Source organism: Macrosteles quadrilineatus, unplaced genomic scaffold (genome assembly GCF_028750875.1).
Source record: "Macrosteles quadrilineatus isolate MER2022 unplaced genomic scaffold, UCM_ALF_1.0 Scaffold_8__2_contigs__length_117827958, whole genome shotgun sequence".
NCBI classification, from domain to species: Eukaryota; Metazoa; Arthropoda; class Insecta; order Hemiptera; family Cicadellidae; genus Macrosteles; species Macrosteles quadrilineatus.
The window spans coordinates 49,017,710-49,035,421 of NW_026542601.1; the positions used below are offsets into that span (position 1 = coordinate 49,017,710).

A 17,712-nucleotide genomic window follows, 5' to 3' on the forward strand; every position below is an offset into this window, starting at 1 on the left:
TGTTGTAGTTTGCTTGTTATATTTATTTTAACGCTGCGGAGCAGCTTGGGTCCTCTAGTTTAAATTGAAAATTGTTTTGTTATTTATTTATTGCTATGGTTACCGACTGTAAACATCACTTAAATTTCTTTACCACTAAATGTGACATAATGGTACCATATAATTATAAAATAATTAATATTCATCAAATAGAGTTCGTTGGGACGTTGGGTGTCTAATCTAAGGATTTATAATGGCGTTTCCTACGTTTTCCAATAGGTAAAAGAAAATGTTGAATTTTGAGCGCGCTCTAGCGTCAGTTTGGGACTAGTGTACTTTCATTTAGTAAATGACAGTTATTGCAAAAAAATACTCCGTTTGTGAGTTATACCATTGACTATTGGATACAGAAGTTGCTGTATTAATAGTCAAAGGTTATACGCAAAAAAGTTAAACAAGTACAGTATTTTATTTGGTTTTTTTGTGATTTCTGAAGTAAGCTCACCTCTGGCGAGGTGACAAAGTTTAAAATCGGATTCAGCGCCAAAAAATACAAAAGAAACCACTGAGAAAAAATCTTCGGGAATTTTTTCCCGGGAAATTCCTTATATGATTGGACTAGTTGACAACAGCTGAGTTTTACTCCATAGAGGCTTAAACGAATTTTATTCCCTAAAGAATAAAAATGCTAATTTAGACCCGCAACGCATGCAGCAATGACGACTGTTTTTACTGCAGTATGACAAAAACAATCTATTACTTATTTAATACGCAAGCAAGTTTTTTGTGACAATTACTCCTCCGAAACTACTGAACCGATTGACATGATTTTGGTGTCATTGGAAAGAGCGTAACGTGAAGTTGTGCAGGAAACTTTCTTTTTTGCTAAATAATTAAAGAATGAGGCCCTGGGGCCCTTTAAAGTTTCATATTTCTCCATAAGATTAACATGGGAAACAAACATTGTTATGAAACTCCAGCTGTTGTCAGAAATGCTGTTCTGCTATTTAATTTAATTTGTTTACAAGGAGAATTGTTTCTTATGGTGCCATGTGGTTAATGAATTATACTTTAGCATATATATATATATATATATATATATATTTTAAATGCTATACACTATATAAAATGATAGTATTGTAATACATTGAGAGATATCATTTGAATAATCAATAAGCACGATTGAGCCTTTGCCTATATGTTTCCTATTAAGTGTGTTGTAACTGTTTCTTATAGTATATTATAATATCTCAAAGTAAAACCGAACTATTCTTTTCTGTATTTTCACCCCGTAGCGAAGCACGGGTAGAGCAACTATAAACAACTATACAGTACAGTATAGTATAATATGAACCCTTGATGACTCCGCTCAATTTTGTGGATGCATCTGCGAACGCCACCTATAATAGTTGAAAAATTGTTGAATTTTGGAATGGCAATTAAAAAAGACAATAGGTCGTTGTTATTATTATTAGTTAAATAAGTTAATGTATTTCATGAATACAATACCAAAGAAGGCAGGAATACCAAAGATGCAGCTTATAGAGTCATATCAAAGTCAAAGACTTGAAGAACGAAGACTAAAATCATCATTGATCTTATGAAAGAAGTCTACGTAATTCATTTAGAAATGAAATTTAAGAAGTCAAAGAAGAGTGGTAGGAGGAGGTGACGTTTACATACAAGCGGCTATTTACTGGTGGCTAATGGTTATAATGTGAACCCTACATATCCGCTGGCTGCTGGCCATATTTACCAATCAGTGGCTGGTGGTAGTAGTGGCTGCTAACACGGCCGCCTTTAACTCCAGGCCTTCGAAGTGGCAACGTCGCAAGTGGTGTTGTAACAGCTGTTTTGTTTGGATTTTTAAGGAGCTAATGGTGTTTGTGTATTTACGAAAGATTGGTTACTGGACTATGGCAATATTGAATCCGCTTAAAAATGTACAGATATAGATTTTTAATTCATATTGTTTCGGTTTTTCAACTCTGTATGTTTTATTTTCAATATTTAATAAATTTATGTTCATTGAGCGGAGCGAGCGAAGCTCTTATACGTCGACTCTTATGCATTTCGTAATACGCAAACTCCTCCTAGACGGCTGAATCAATAGTTTTCAAATTTTGCATGGTGATAAAGACCATACCGGTGAGTGCCAACATCTATATGGCGTTAAAGAAATCTCTCAGGAATCCGCCCCACTGGGTCTAAAATTTTCAATGTAATCCTTATGGAAGCAGTATTTGACACATAAACAAAGACATATGATCAGGGGCCCATTTCATAATAAACTACAAGTTACAACTTGTAACTTGTATTTTCCATTAGATTTGCAATGGGCGATCAGCTGATTTACTAATAATATTATTTTGTACTTTATTATGAAATTGGCCCCAGCTGTTGACTTTTGAATGCAGTAGATAAAGAAATAGCTGATAGCATTATTATTCCACATATATTAGAACATAAACGGTATGGATCATAAATATAACCAAATGACGACACTAGCTTGAGGTCCGTGACGTAGGAAGTGGTGAAGGAAGTAGTAAAGGTGAGCAGTCTGGAGTGTAGAAACTGTTTATGACGATTAGATGAAGGTATCTGAATTCCTAAAATTGTATGGGAAGGGAGGAAAACAGGTCCGCGACGTAGGAAGTAGTCAAGGTGAGCTGTCCGGAGTGTGGGAACTGTTGAAGACGATTAGATTAAGGTATCTGCAATCCTAAAATGCTATTGGAGGGGAAGGAAACAGGTCCGCGACGTAGGAAGTGCCAAAGTAGTGAAGTACAGTAGTGTAAGTAGTAAAAGCAAGATGTCCGGACTGTGGGAACTGTTTATGATCATTATATTAAGGTATATATGCAATCCTATGATGCTATGGGAAGGGAGGGAAACAGGTCCATGACGTAGGAAGTGATGAAGGAAGTATTAAAGGCAAGCAGTCCGGACTGTGGGAACTGTTTGTATTAAGGTATCTGCAATCCTATGATGCTATGGGAAGGGAGGAAAAAAGGGCCGTGAAGTAGGAAGTGGTGAAGAAAGTAGTAAAGGTGAGTTGTTCGGAGTGTGGGATCTGTTTATGACCAATAGATTAAGGTATTTGCAATCCAATAATGCTAAGGGAAGGGGGGGACAGGTCCGTGACGTAGGAAGTGGTGAAGGAAGTAGTCAAGGCGAGCTGTCCGGAGTGTGGAAATTGTTTATGACGATTAGATTAAGGTATATGCAATTCTAAAATGCTATGGAAAGGGAGGGAAACAGGTCCGTGACGTAGTAAGTGGTCAAGGAAGTAGTAAAGGCGAACAGACCGGAGTGTGAGAACTTTTTATGACGATAGATAAGGTATCTGGAATCCTAAAATGCTATGGGAAGGGAGGGAAACAGGAAACTCATACGCCTTGGGGCCAACCTATGTATTAGACAAAATTCCAAAATCATATGACAATTTACTTATTTTTTATTTACATTTCTATTTATTTACTATTTGTTCACAACTGTGATCATGGCCTAAGAGCCGAAACATGTTAGTTACTCGATAAATTAATAACTTAAAGGGTACTAAATGTTTAATTATTTATTTCATTTACTAATAATAATAATAATAATAGTAGCCCTCAATAGTGAACAATATATTTATTCAATAAAAATGTATATATAATATATATACGAATTTGAACGGATGGGGTTTTTGGCCTTTAGGGACCTTAAAACGAAAAAAAAATCGGTACTCCGTCGGACTTACCATGAGTACTACGGTAATAGCTATTTCCCTATATTATGGGAAATTCGCTAAAAGTCGTAAATGGTAGTACATGGTAGTACCATAGAGGTTAAACATACTTCCATGGGAGTGTGTTTAATCTATGGTAGTACGTAGAGTAAGCTAATGTGTTATGTACTGTCTGACTGTGTCAATTTCTGTCATAGACCCCTACATACAAGAGCATACTGTCTGTTCTGTAATCTGTTTTAATGTTTACTGTTTTACTGTTTATTGTTTCTGTTTCTGCTCTGCTTATTTAAGGTTAAGTGGTTAATTGGTTTAAGGTTAATTGTAGCGGCATTGGAAACAATTATAAGCGGCAAGGCAACGATTCAGAATTGGGAATAGAAGTCGAGGCCCCAGATCAAGTTTTTTCTTCAGTAAAGTTTAGTACAACTATTTTATTCGGTTATTCTTAATATAGATTCTCAATCAAAGGTAGCCTAGCCTTGTCTTGCTGTGTACCTACTACCTACGCCTATTTTGGATGATGGGCACATCAACAAATAATGCACAAATTCTAGATATGGACAACAAAGAGGAATGTTCTGAAAAGTCAAATGACGAGGAAATAGAAGATTTAGAGTGGTCTCCAGATCAAGAAATTCTCCTTTTATATTCACTTCATGGATTGAAACCTGTTGGTAAGAAACAACATTATATAGCCTAGTTTATGAGTCTAGCTTAGGTTTTTAGCTTGTTGATACTGACTTGTAGAGTTAAGTTTTTTGCACTCTTTCAAACATTTCCACTTAAAATAAGTTAAGTAGTATAACAATCGACTACCGGTATCCTACTTAGTGCATCCTAATTTGTTTAAGTTAGGACCTAAGTTACTTAAAAAAAGTTGAATATAGGCTATTAACACGTTCACTGCTGAAAACCTTTATACAGGCCCGGGCGGAGCCCCGGCACGCTAACTGAATCAGCGATCGCTATTGGCATTGAAATATCTCAGTAAGACGAATCACAATAGAGCAGTGGTAATTGTTCTGCGTTACCCTGAAAGTGGACGTAGTTCACTGAAACACCCAAAGGTAGCAGCACTGCCTGGATCAATAACCAGAGTCTTTCCTAATAATTTATGGCTCGAATAGAGGAAATCCCCGAAAACGGGCCAAAATCATTGCCAGACAGGATTTTACGGGAATGTTTAGTACCAACCTACACCAAAATAAAGGTTGCATTCTATGCTACAGGCTGGCAAAAATTAACGTTCCCTTGATAACACTAACTAAAAAACTCAACAGCGTTTTTATAGTAGGCCTACTACGAAAACAAATTACTACTAATTGTAGCCTACTATTTACTTAGGCCTATTCATACTTGTGAAATCCCCCTTTTCAATCAATTCATTTTCTTCAAGTGGGTCTTTAACACATTGCGTGCGGGTCAGTCGCCGGCGACTGATTCCTTATCATTGAGATAAGTGGAATTTTCAAGAGTAAACATGACGGCCGCATTGAAAGAGTTAAAATGGCTGCAAGTGTCTTTACTTAATAAATAAGAAGTTGTAAAGGTTTTGTAGCCTAACCATGATAATCTAACTTAACTTAGATGGTCACAGCTACCAAAGCCGTTTGAAAACCCTTTATTACGAGGAAAGTGCAAAAACCTGTTCCACTAAAATAATGAGTCAAAAAACTACTTTTAGGTATTATTAGGCTACTCCTGATCATAGTCGATCGAATAAAAAGACATTAGGCCTATATTCAACAAAAAATTCCTTACAATGAAGCTGGATTATTGAACACTTTTTAAATTATCTCTACACCTTTAAACAAAGTTCCTGTGTTTTAGGTCCTCATAAACATTTCCGCATGATAAAGATTCATGAGCGTCTTTCAAGTGCAATGAACAAAAGAATTTCTCCATCTATCATTTGGAAGAAACTTAACTGTTGGTATGACATGGAAGCATTGGTAAGTGTATTCACGACTACAATCGCATACACACATAAGGTAGACTATTATGCTTTAAGCTTTAAGGTACTTGCCCTAAGCCCCAGTTTGTAAGGTGAGGAATTAGTGGGAAAGTGCCTCGGAGGACATTTGTCAGATTAGAGCTGAAATTATTGAAATTTGCTAAGGTATCAATTGTAAAATGATCTTTCTGGACCAATTAGTAGCTATAAATCTGCAATCAAATGAGTTAGGGGGAGGTAACAATATTCTATATTTACCTGAAAGCATATAATATTCTATATTGTACTAGGTATGCGGCCTCATGTAGGTATGTCTGCCAATTGAGCGGAGTGAGAACGATATAAAAAATAACCTTCTTCACAAATACCTACAATTTTTTATAAAAAAATATAGTCTACGAGATTACAACATAAAACATAAGTTTATGTTATTGATCAATACAAACCTCTTGATTTTAATCCATCGTTATAAGCAATTTTCTTGAGTCTTTCTATCTCTTTATTCTTTTTTGCCATTTACTGTTTATGCTTTTGACTCCCTCTATATAAAATGGCTCAATCGGCAAGCCCTCGGTGGTTCTAAATGCTACGTAGTTTAAGCAGAGGAAAAATTTTGACTTTCATAGGTCCACCAAAGCCTGATATACAATAGCCTACATCCTTAACTGCGATGTACCGTAATCGTAAAGGCAAGATTTACTGGAAATTGCCTTTGAGAATATTTTACACAATTCAATTTAGAGGAAGCAGTTTTTGGAGGATTGTCAACAAACAACCCGTTCGGGTCCAATGTATTTTTCAAATCCATATATAAATCCCAAAGTACTCATGAACTTTTGAGAAAACTACAAGTCACGCCTCCATAACCATATACAGTACTTAAAAAAAAACTATTTTTTGATGTGTTAGTTAGGCCTACTATTGCCCCTGCCCCCAAAACCCAAATTTGGGGGGGTTGTCCCAAATTTTTAAGTGTAAACCCCTATTGAGTGATCATTTTAAAGGTCTCATTGAGTTAAACACAACAGCGCAAATTCAAGGTCGATATCTCGCTCATGTACAAAATGGCTGACCTTTTAGTGTTTCTTATGGTCATATCCCAAAAGTCCCAGTACGGTTTAATAAATCCTAAATGAAACTAGCTACAGTTAATATTTCAGACATGACTATTGCCCCTGCCCCCTCGGACCTCGACCTCGGATTTGTTCTGTTGTGTTTAACTCAATGAAACCTTTAACATGATGGGTCACTCGATAGGGGTTTACATTTAAAAATTTGGGGCAAACCACCAAATTTGGTTTTTGGGCGCAGGTGCAATAGTTACTAACACATCAAAAAAAGGTTTTTTGTAGCCAGGAGTCATGTCTGAAATATTATTACTGAAGCTAGTTTCGTTTAGGAGTTATTAAACCGGTACGGGTCTTTTGGGACAGTCTGTAAATAATTCTGTAAGACAACATTTTTACCAGAAAATTGTGGATGTCTGGTAAGTTGCAGAAAAGTGGGAGAGGTCTTAAATTAAAGAAAATAGCGGAATTCCCATAAAGTTACCAGAAAACGAGAAAGCCTATAACGTAAAATATCCACCATAAGAAAATCATGGGGACTGAAAAACTTGTGCATTCTAACCAGCTGTTACTTATTTATTTGCAATGTTAACATTAATTTATTCCGAAAGTCAATGTTGTTAAATAATTCCATTTTTATAATGAGTGAAGTAACTAGACAGGGTAGGGGAAGACGAAAGAAGAGTATCCAGGAATTCAACTGACACAAGAAATGCTGAAAGAGAACGTCATGTAATGCATAACTATGAAATAAATCCACAAACTGGTTTACAACCTGCCTTCAGAAGAACGCTGGAAAATGACATGAGTGTTGTTTCTCACAATCTAGGTCCTCTTAACAGCACTTGCATGCATTGTGGCGCATTTCACTTCGCAGAGGAGGAGGCCACAAATGGACAATTCAACGCATGTTGCCACAATGGACTCATTAACATGCCACAACCTCAAGTAAATGACAAACTAAAAGAACTGTTTTTACATGATTCTAACTTCATAAAAAATATAAGGCAATACAACATTGCAATGACTTTTGTGTCGCTTTCCGCTATACAAAAAGAGAATCAAGGAAATGGGCCTTTCTGTTTTAAAATTCAGGGACAAATTCATAGATATATTTCTGACTTACTACCACAAAATGGGGAGTTTCCTTCATATGGACTCCAGCAAAAGGAAAACCAAAATATAAAACAATAAATACTGTCAAAGTTAACAATCATACTATCTGTTAACCCCTAAGCGCAATCTTACCAAAAAGCATCAGATGTGATTGTAAGTCAGGAGCAAAACCACAACCTGGTTAGGGGCCATGGCCCCTACAGGCCACTAGTGTAATTATATTTGCCACTTGTTCCATTTTCATATTCAGTTTACCAATTCTGAAATTGCCGCCACCCTCTCCCCCTGTAATGAGAGTAAGAATGAATGAAAAAGAACTTGTATTACCTTTAGAAAGGTTTTTAATAACTTGAACAATACTGCATTGAATTATAATGGACTTGTTTACAAACACAACAAAACAATAATAAAGAGTTGAAGACACATGTTTTTTACTACATTCTTCCTCCCTAATGTTAATGAACGTAGTCATTTAAATAATTAGGAGGTCTTCTGCTTCTGAAACTTCTTCTCGGATATGTGTTATGGTTCTCTCCTCTAGAAGCTTCTTGTCTAGGTTGTAAATTCTCTGCAGTAGTATTCATTTCATCTTCTTGGTTCTGTGTTAATGATGGACTAGGAAAGTATTCAGGTTCAGGTTGAGAAGTGGGTAATAGAATATTTTCATCACTCTCAAAATCGGTTTGCTCTATGTCGGTTTGGTACTCACCAACCGGAGCAAGATGACGTGTAGACACGGTAGTTTCTCTTCCGTCAGGCAACTTAACATGAGCATACTCGGCATTCCCGTGAAGAAGTTGGACCTCTTCAACAAGTGGCTCATACTTGGACGTACGATTAAATCTCTTCAAGTAGACAGGGCCGGAATTGAGAAGCCATGAAGGAGCTGAAACACCATTGTTCCCAGATCTACGTGGATGTAAGAACATACGCTCGTGAGGAGTTTGATTTGTGGCTGTGCAAAGTAATGATCTCACTGAGCTGAGTGCATCCTCTAAAACTGTCTCCCATTGGTTTATTTCTAAATTAAGTGATTTCAACGCTAGTTCAATTGTTTTCCATAGAATGCCGTTATACCTTTCTACTTGCCCATTACCTGCTGGATTGTACGCAGTGGTTCTACTAGTTGAGATTCCAAGTGAGTTCAAGTAGCTTTTTAAGTCTTGGCTCAGAAATGATGTTCCTCTGTCCGAATGTATGTAACTAGGAACCCCAAAAGTAGAAAATAATGTTTTTAGTTTCGACTTAACTGTTGACGATGACATGTCTGAACAAGGGAAAGCGAAAGGGAACCGTGAAAACTCGTCTACTATTACTAATAAGTAACGGTTTCGACTTGATGAAGGCAGCGGGCCTTTGAAATCGATATTCAGCCGTTCAAATGCAGAAGTGGCTTTAATCAAAATCCCTTTGTGTTTGAAGAATCTAGGCTTCACAGCAGCATACACATTGCAGGAGTTTGTTATTCGTCTGATTTCATCAATCGAGTAGGGCAAGTTTTTACTTCGAACCCAGTGGTACAAACGTGTCACACCTGGATGACATAGATTCACATGTAAATCAATCAACAGTTTTTCTTGATTTTGGATTGAAGAACATACTCTAGTCAGGGCATCTGCAGCCATATTATCTTTACCGGGTCTATATACAATATCATAATGAAAGCACGACAATTCCAGTTTCCACCTCATTATCTTTTCATTTTTCACTTGACGGTTGTTATCGAACATAAAAGAAACCGACCTCTGGTCAGTAATCAGCTTGAAATGTTTACCAACCAAATAGTGACGCCATTTCCGCAGTGCTTCCACAATAGCTTGTGCTTCTTTTTCGACACTTGAATGTCTTTGTTCTGCTGGAGAAAGTATCCTTGAGAAGAATGCGACTGGACGGTTCGATTGAGTCAAAGTAGCAGCAATGGTACTCTCAGATGCATCAGTTTCTACGATGAACTGTGCTTCAGGGTCAATGCAGCTTACTACAGATCCGATGATTTCACTTTTTATAGTTTCAAAAGACTGGAGCCCTGCTTTGGACAAAGGGAATGTAGTACGCGCAAGTGGAATCACTTTGGTAGCATAATCTGGTATAAGTGAAGCATAATGTGAAAACATACCAAGGGTCCTCCTCAGTGATGCGGTGTCTCTGGGTGGAGGTAAATTTTTCAAAGGATCTAGTCGACTGGGGTCAGGCTTGATAGTTTTTTTAGATATATGATAGCCCAACAAGTTGATCGATCGCAGTGAAAATGAAGACTTCTCATTATTAATAGTTAGGTTGTATTTGGATGCAGCTTCGATAAACTTTTTTAAGTTTATATCGTGTTGTTCTTGTGTTTTTCCACAGATTGTGACATCATCAAGATAGGCGTAAGTGTCTTGTAACTGTTCTGTTTGGATGACTTGGTCAATTACACGTTGGAATGCTGCCACCCCATTAGTGACCCCAAACGGGATACGCTTAAACTGGTAGAGTTGACCACAGGCCTCAAAAGCTGTGTAGTGCTTTTCTTCATTTCTTATCTTTACTTGGTGGTACGCACTTTTCAAGTCGATAGTACTGAAAAACTCATAATTTGCAACTTTGTTAACGATATCATCGATTCTAGGTAGTGGGTAAGCGTCCAGTAATGTAAAACGATTTATAGTCCTGGAGTAGTCAATGACCATTCTTTTTCTATGATTTTCAGTAGTAACTACTAATGCTTGAGCCCTCCATGGAGACATACTAGGCTCTATAACATCGTCTTTAAGCAATTTACTTACTTCGTTTTCAATAAACTTTAAATCATCGGTGCTATGGCGATGATACTTGATTGCGATTGGCTTACATTCCGGTTTTAAATTAGAAAACAAAGATACCGGTTCTACAGTTGAGGCTGCCACGCTACATACGGTTAGTTGTGACTTGTTGCCACCAAAGACTACTTTAATACTTGCATGGTTTTTCAAAATATCATGTCCAACAATTATATCTGCACAAAGATCTGGTAACAATGAAAGATTAACTTGCTTGTAAAAGTGATCAAGAATGACAAGATTTACTTTGCATTGACCCGTTATGTCGGATGTGATTGATGTAGTAGCCATTGAGACAGTACCCCTACCTGGTTTTATAGGAATACCTAAATTAAGAGCAGTAGATTTGTTTATAAAACTTAGAGAGCTTCCCGTATCTATCAAAGCAGAGACAGATTTACCATTAACTAGGGCTTGTACTGTACTCTTTGTTAACCCACCGGGCGAAGCTGCTAGGTCAATAGAGTTCATTACTTCTTTAGATTTATCCAATTGCTTGGTTTGTAGTTTACCTGCCCTGCAGACCTTAGCAAAATGCCCCTGTTTACCACAGTTATGACAAATTGTATTTTTAGCTGGACATTTGACCCTAGGATGTCTTAGATTACCACAAAAGAAACATTTTTCAGTCACAGCAGCTAGAGAACACTTTTCTAAACTGCTTGAAGTTGCATCAAGATTCTGATTGCTCGCTTGAGTTTCTTGGGACGAAGTTGCATTTACTATAGATTGGAAAGATTGAAAAGCTAATGATTGTTCATGTGCAAGTTCTAGGGATCTGGCTTGACTATATGCCTGATCTAGTGTCAACGAAACATTTTCTAGTAAGCGCTGGCGAATTGCAGAAGATTTTATTCCAGCAATAAATGTGTCACGGATATAATCATCCCTATTCTTTTCAGCTGTGACAGCTTTAAACTGACAGTCTTTACTTAGTAATTTTAAAGCCTGGAGATATTGGTCAATAGTCTCCTCAGGTTGCTGCTGACGTGCAGATAGTTTATGTCTGGAATATACTTCATTTACAGGTTTTACATAGATACTTCTTAGCACAGATATAGCATCGTTATACGTACCGCTTTCACTTATGTACTCGTTGATTTCCGCAGTAATAAAGTTTATAAGTATTTTGAGTTTATCGGAGTCGGATGGTTGTGGTGTGATGCTGGTAACAAAATTCTGAAATGTTTTGTGCCAATGTGTCCATTCCTTACTTGCAGATGATGAGTTTGGATCTACACTAAACTTGTCTGGCTTTAGGATCGTATCCATTTCACAAAATCAAGTTATTAAAATTGTAATGAGAGTAAGAATGAATGAAAAAGAACTTGTATTACCTTTAGAAAGGTTTTTAATAACTTGAACAATACTGCATTGAATTATAATGGACTTGTTTACAAACACAACAAAACAATAATAAAGAATTGAAGACACATGTTTTTTACTACACCCCCCTTTCCTACCAGTTTTTAAACACAGATGCTACACAACAATTGCAGGGACATCAGAAATTTTAGACTGTTAAATTTTTACAGACACTTTCTGTTATTTCTATGAATAAATGCTTATCTTAGCTCGAGGATGTGACTTTGTAAGAAATATTCATATCACTCGAGCTTTATGGTGCGGCTTGACTTGAAAATCAAGCTGCTCACTTACCTCTAGTATTTTGAGCTAACTTAAATAGAAGTCGGAACCCCATATGATTTCATGGCTTAAGTCTGTAGGCAACATCGCTGGCAGTGTCCCTTCACTGCTCCCTGTGTTTGGGGTCTTCCATAACGTGCTGCAATACTGCTGGGATTCCGCCTAGGTACCTGGCCTAAGAACCTTTGATCAAAATCAGGATCCAGAAATAATGAGCAAATATGAGGAATGTACACATTTTTACCATTTAGAAAACATGTCTCGATGTCACATTAGACAGTATCATGCTTAATCTTAGGGACTGATTTATTATTGTAGGTGTTGGCATATAAAACTCCTTCTCACAATCTTGCTAAACTATTTATTTTTTTAGGATGAAGCTGAGGCAGAAGCAGATGCAGCCAGTGCGGTTGAAGTAGACTTTGAGCTACCACTAGATGAATACAGTGAACTGATCGAGCAAAAGCTGAGAGAACTCCCCCCAACAATACGTAGGCAAAACACTGAACCAGAGGCTAATATGGAAAACATAGTGGAACTACAGAAAGATAATCAGGCAGAGTCGGATACTTCATCTCAAGACCAAAAATTGGGTTTGTCTGATGGAGAGAGTAGTAAAGAATCAGATTCTTCTAAAGGAATTACAACCCCTAAAAATACTGGAAAAGAAATACCTAAAAGAGGTTCCAAGAGAACTTTGACTCCTGTTAAAGATAACACACCTCAAAAAAAAGATAGTTCTAAAGAATCTGGCAAAAAAGATACTTTGAAGAAAGAAGATTCAAAGAAAGGCCAGGTAAGAGACGAAGAGAAAATAGAAGCTGTCAGAAAGTCAGTTTTGGATAGTAAAAAAGATCTCAAAAAAGAGGACGGTAATAAGTTAAATAAAAAGGACTCATTGACCAAAAAACTCCCGGAGCAAACAAAAAAAGAAGTCGAGGCTAAGAAATCAGACCAGAAAAAAACTTTAGACACTTCAAAAAATCAAAGGGAAACTCCAAAGCCACTGCGGAGTGATTCCGCAAAAAGGGGTGAGACTAAAATAACTCGTTCAGAAACACCTAAGCAGAAAGTAGATTTGAAAAAAGAAGTTAATTCAGACAAGAAGAAAGAAATGGAAAAGAAAACTGAAGGAAAATCTCCAGAAAAGACACCTGAATCTTCCAGAACAGGAAAGTTAAGAGGTAGAAAGGACGTGGACTCTGAAAAGCTGGAAACTCCAACAGGTAGGAGACTAGTGTAGGTCTAAGCCTGATTAGTTTTGATAAATTTGAATGAAGTGTTTCTTATATGTCAAAGCATTTTTGTTACTTCCATATTTTTACGTTAGTGCATTTGAACCTCACATTATGGTACAAAGTAAATGGATTAAGTAAGGGGAGATAGTTAAAATCAATAACGCAACTATATCAAACAATAAAACTATTTGCGATGTTTCAAGCAGCAATTTCTCGCCCTAGCTTCATTAATAACACATCAGCTGGTATAGCTTACCCTGCACTGTTCATCAAATCGTAAAGCAACCTACAGTTATATTGTTATTAATTATCATAATCAAAAGATTGTCATTTTAATTAACACGAGTAGTTGTGTGTAGTTGCAATATTACATTTGGATTACTCATTTGCCAGTCACTTCTAAAATGTAAGTTACTGTATACTATATAAAACCAGGAATAACGTTACCTATAATAACTAAGACATTTTAGTTACGTATTGGAAAGTTGAAATAAATAATTATTTTTCTGTGAGATCTTTCAAATTTGTGTATTTTTAAGTGTATGGTAAGTAGTAGAATCATGGGAGCTGGCTCAAATCAAAAGAATTGAACTTAGCATTCTGAATAAACTGCTGAATAAACTATGAAGTTTTTCTTCTAATTTAAAGGTTATTGTTGTACTTTAGTATTCACAAACATGTTTAGTGCCTTTAGCAGAGTTAAACCTCTGGAGTAATTTAAATTATTTATTGAAAATAACATCTACAAAAACAAACAAAGACAAACATCAAACTGTTTTTACACAAAAGATATGTTTTATTGGGATATCTATTCTGACACATAGATAATTTGATTCTGAGTTTGTTTAAATATTACAATAATTTGTTTTACATTTGAGCTTTTCAGGGACTTATGTCCCTACAAGCCACTAGTTTCCATTTATTCTACTTGGTGGTGTTCTATGACTTTCTCATTGTTTCATAGGTTGCAAATCGGCTCTTTCAACGATTGCTCAAGAAATGCAGCACAGTGTTAACTCAGTTTACTTTTTAGTATATCAAATTGACCAGGCTTTCTCGCTTTTTCCATTTTAATATTTACGCCAACCCAAATTCTAATAGCCTGGTAAATATTTCACTTCAACCAAGTCAGTAAATGTTTTTAGCACACGTTTACCTTAAATAATTTCTACTAAAATATTTATAGCGATTAAATTATTCAGTTTATTATATTGTAAACAAATATGTTCTTCATAAGGATAACATGGGAACTTTAACACCTACTGGGGCAAACCCAAGAGATTTTTTTTTTTTAAATGTAAGGTCAGTGAGAATTTCTATAATGCCCATAGAGTACGTCTTAAGTTATCACCAGTTAATGTTAATTATGCATAAAATATAGTAGGCCTACGGTATGTCTAATTAGGTTTTATACCAGTAGGGACTTAAATATCTTTATCAAAGTACTAGCTGTAACCCGCGGGCTTTGCCCCGTTTAACTTCTTAATTTTCAAGATTATCTCGTTCGCATGGCTCAATCACGTCCTGGTTGAAGTTTGTTCGCTACGCTCACTCACCTTTAGGTTGGAGCTCGTTCGCTGCGCTCACTTGCCTTCAGGTTAGCTCGTTCGCTACGCTAACTCGCCTCCAGGTTGAAGTTTGTTCGCTACGCTCACTCACCTTTTGGTTGCAAATTAGCTGTTGTCATAAATGTAAAAGAAATAATAGTGCTGCACCCTGTTGGTAATCCTTGTAACTTTAATGCTATTGAACATCATAGAACAGAACCAACTTGTTTAATTGAAACAGCTGTTAAGATTCAATAATTCCATTTCTCATAAGGTTAACATGGGAAACTCCAGAGCCACTGGGGCGGAGCCCGAAAGGATTTTTGAAATAAGAATATGCCTAGATATGTTAATCGGGAATGTGAGCTATCATCATGCCAAATTTCAGCCCAATCCGACCAGTATTTTTCGAGTTTACTTTTCCCATACACACATACGCACATACAGCAACCACCTCTTTTTTAATAATAGTATAGATTATTTTTGTAAAGACATAAAAGTTAAAAGGCCAACAAGTGGTCAAAAAGATTTATACTAAACTATCACGGCAATATACAAGCACCGCAAGCCTGCAGATTGGGGAACGCAACACCCATCACTGTTGGAGCGAACAATCTTGGAGTGAACGCACATTTCAAGATTATTAAATATTTAAATTATACTGATCGTTCACTCCAATGTGCATTCGATCCAATGTACAGTAAAATTCAAAATTAATATTTTCTACTGGTTAGTCTACTTCTAGAACTGACTGTACCCGTTGGATTGAATGAACTGTGGAGCGAACGAACAGGCAAATAATTTGTAAAATTACTTTTTGGAGTGAACGATCTTGGAGTGAATAAAACATCTCGGTAACTAATAACCGTACAAAAACACTTTGACATGCTGAATTGTTTGTTTTTTAAACTCTTTAAAAGGGTCTAGAGAAAAATTGGGAATGTGTTTAATTTGAGGGTCAACAATGAGAAAACCCAATTTTTACCCCACAAAATCCCCTGTAAAACCTAAAAAGGTCTAGAGAGAAATTGGGAATGTGTTTGTTTTTAGGTCACAAATGAGAAAAACCAACTATAACTCCATAAAATCCCCTGTAAAACCCCGTTCCCATGGTCTGATCATGTTGGTTCACAAACTCATTCAAGTTTATCCCACCTTACACCTTAAAACCAAATTTCAGTTAGAGTTGTAAAACTTCTTAATGTTCCAAAGTTATAAAATAACCAACGTATTAGGGGTTTTCAGTTATTCAATAAACATTAAATTGATTTTTCATTTACAGGAACAAAGCGAACAAAAGAGTCTATGTCAAAGTCCACTGAATCGTTAACAGACGAACCTCCTAAGAAAACAAAAATGCCAGCAGTCAAGGGCAGACCCACTCGTAATTCGATGGAACCACAAAAGCCTGCGAGCCCTGCACCTTCCCCTCAGAAGAGAAGAACCAGAATGTTGTAAGACATGTAACCGTTGTCGCATCACACCTTTGATAAAGCCATCAAAGAGTAAACAGTAGAAACCCTCACCACCATGGGACCAAGTCCATGGCCGGAAACCAACCTAACTTATAAAAACAATAATTTTTACTTAATGATAATAATTTGGAATCAATAAATGTAGTTGTAAGTGTCAGAGACTAACCATCACAAGAAGACTTCTCATCCCATTGTAAATTTTGAAGCTAGTTTTTCTTGTCTAGTTTATGTCTGTTGACACCAGTAGCATAGCAACAGTGGAACAGTTGCTTCAGGGCGGCAAGCACTAGGGGGCGGGGGCGGCGCCAGGCTAGAATTTTTTGTGTGCTAATAATGAACTATGAATTCGGTTAAAAATATTTGTACAAAGTATGCGGGTGGTGATGTGGTAAGTTTTAAACGGAGAGTTGAGTTAACCCTCCCAGTGTTACTTGACGAAAATTCGACAAGCAGCACACTTTGTGTAGTGTTACTTGTCGATTTTTCGACACGCAGACATCGTTTACGGCGAAGGCTCTATGACTGACTGAATCGGATTGAACTGGATCGAGTTAGGTATCGTTCTTTCCGTAATATTCTAAGCAAGCGCTATTCATTTTAGTTCCGAAAATATTGTAGCAGACAGCTGACGTGCGTGTATTTGTAAACAGCTAGGCTCCCCCGGACCGATGACTGATGTGTTTTATTACGTTTATCATTGTTTTAGTGTTAAAAATCAAAAGTAGTGATATACGTGGTGCATTATAAGAAGATTTAAGTGGTTTTGAAGTGCTGGTTGATGATCCTGAAGAAGTAGGTAGTGATATTGATGTAAATTATCAGCCAGATTCCTAGCTATGGTTAGGCTATGCATTCTTAGCTAAACGCTATGTACTGAAATCAGTTTTTTGCCCATAACTTATTTATTTGCAAATCTACTTCCTTATATTATTATATATTTGTAATCCTCATAAAATTTAGAACAAAGTGGCTATTTTCAAATATTTATAGGCCTATAATTTATACAATTTCATTGAGCGCGAACTTATTTTTTTTTTTGAAAATTTTCGAAATTATATTTTTTTACCTAAAAATTTTTTTTTTTTTTAAATGTTCCTTATGTTTTATATATAATATTGAAGCCCATGATTTTCCAAACAAAATGGTATATAGAACATT

The 17,712-nt window shown here is 36.4% G+C and overlaps 1 protein-coding gene across 1 annotated transcript; it reads left to right on the top strand.

Annotated features, from left to right (window-relative positions):
* Positions 1–4,014: 4,014 nt before the first annotated feature.
* LOC129000100 (cylicin-2-like) lies at positions 4,015–17,356 on the top strand. Its single transcript, XM_054426995.1, has 4 exons — positions 4,015–4,386; positions 5,543–5,664; positions 12,668–13,520; positions 16,362–17,356. Exons 1-4 carry the CDS (start codon positions 4,230–4,232, stop codon positions 16,535–16,537), a joined length of 1,308 nt encoding a protein of 435 aa, XP_054282970.1. The 5' UTR covers positions 4,015–4,229; the 3' UTR covers positions 16,538–17,356.
* The last annotated feature ends 356 nt before the right edge of the window (positions 17,357–17,712 follow it).

Excerpts from the sequence above, each read along its gene's own strand:
- LOC129000100 (XM_054426995.1), top strand. The coding sequence starts at position 4,230 with ATGATGGGCACATCAACAAATAATGCACAAATTCTAGATATGGACAAC. Across the intron at positions 4,387-5,542 it reads TCATGGATTGAAACCTGTTG|GTCCTCATAAACATTTCCGC; the intron begins GTAAGAAACAAC and ends CCTGTGTTTTAG. Across the intron at positions 5,665-12,667 it reads GGTATGACATGGAAGCATTG|GATGAAGCTGAGGCAGAAGC; the intron begins GTAAGTGTATTC and ends TTATTTTTTTAG.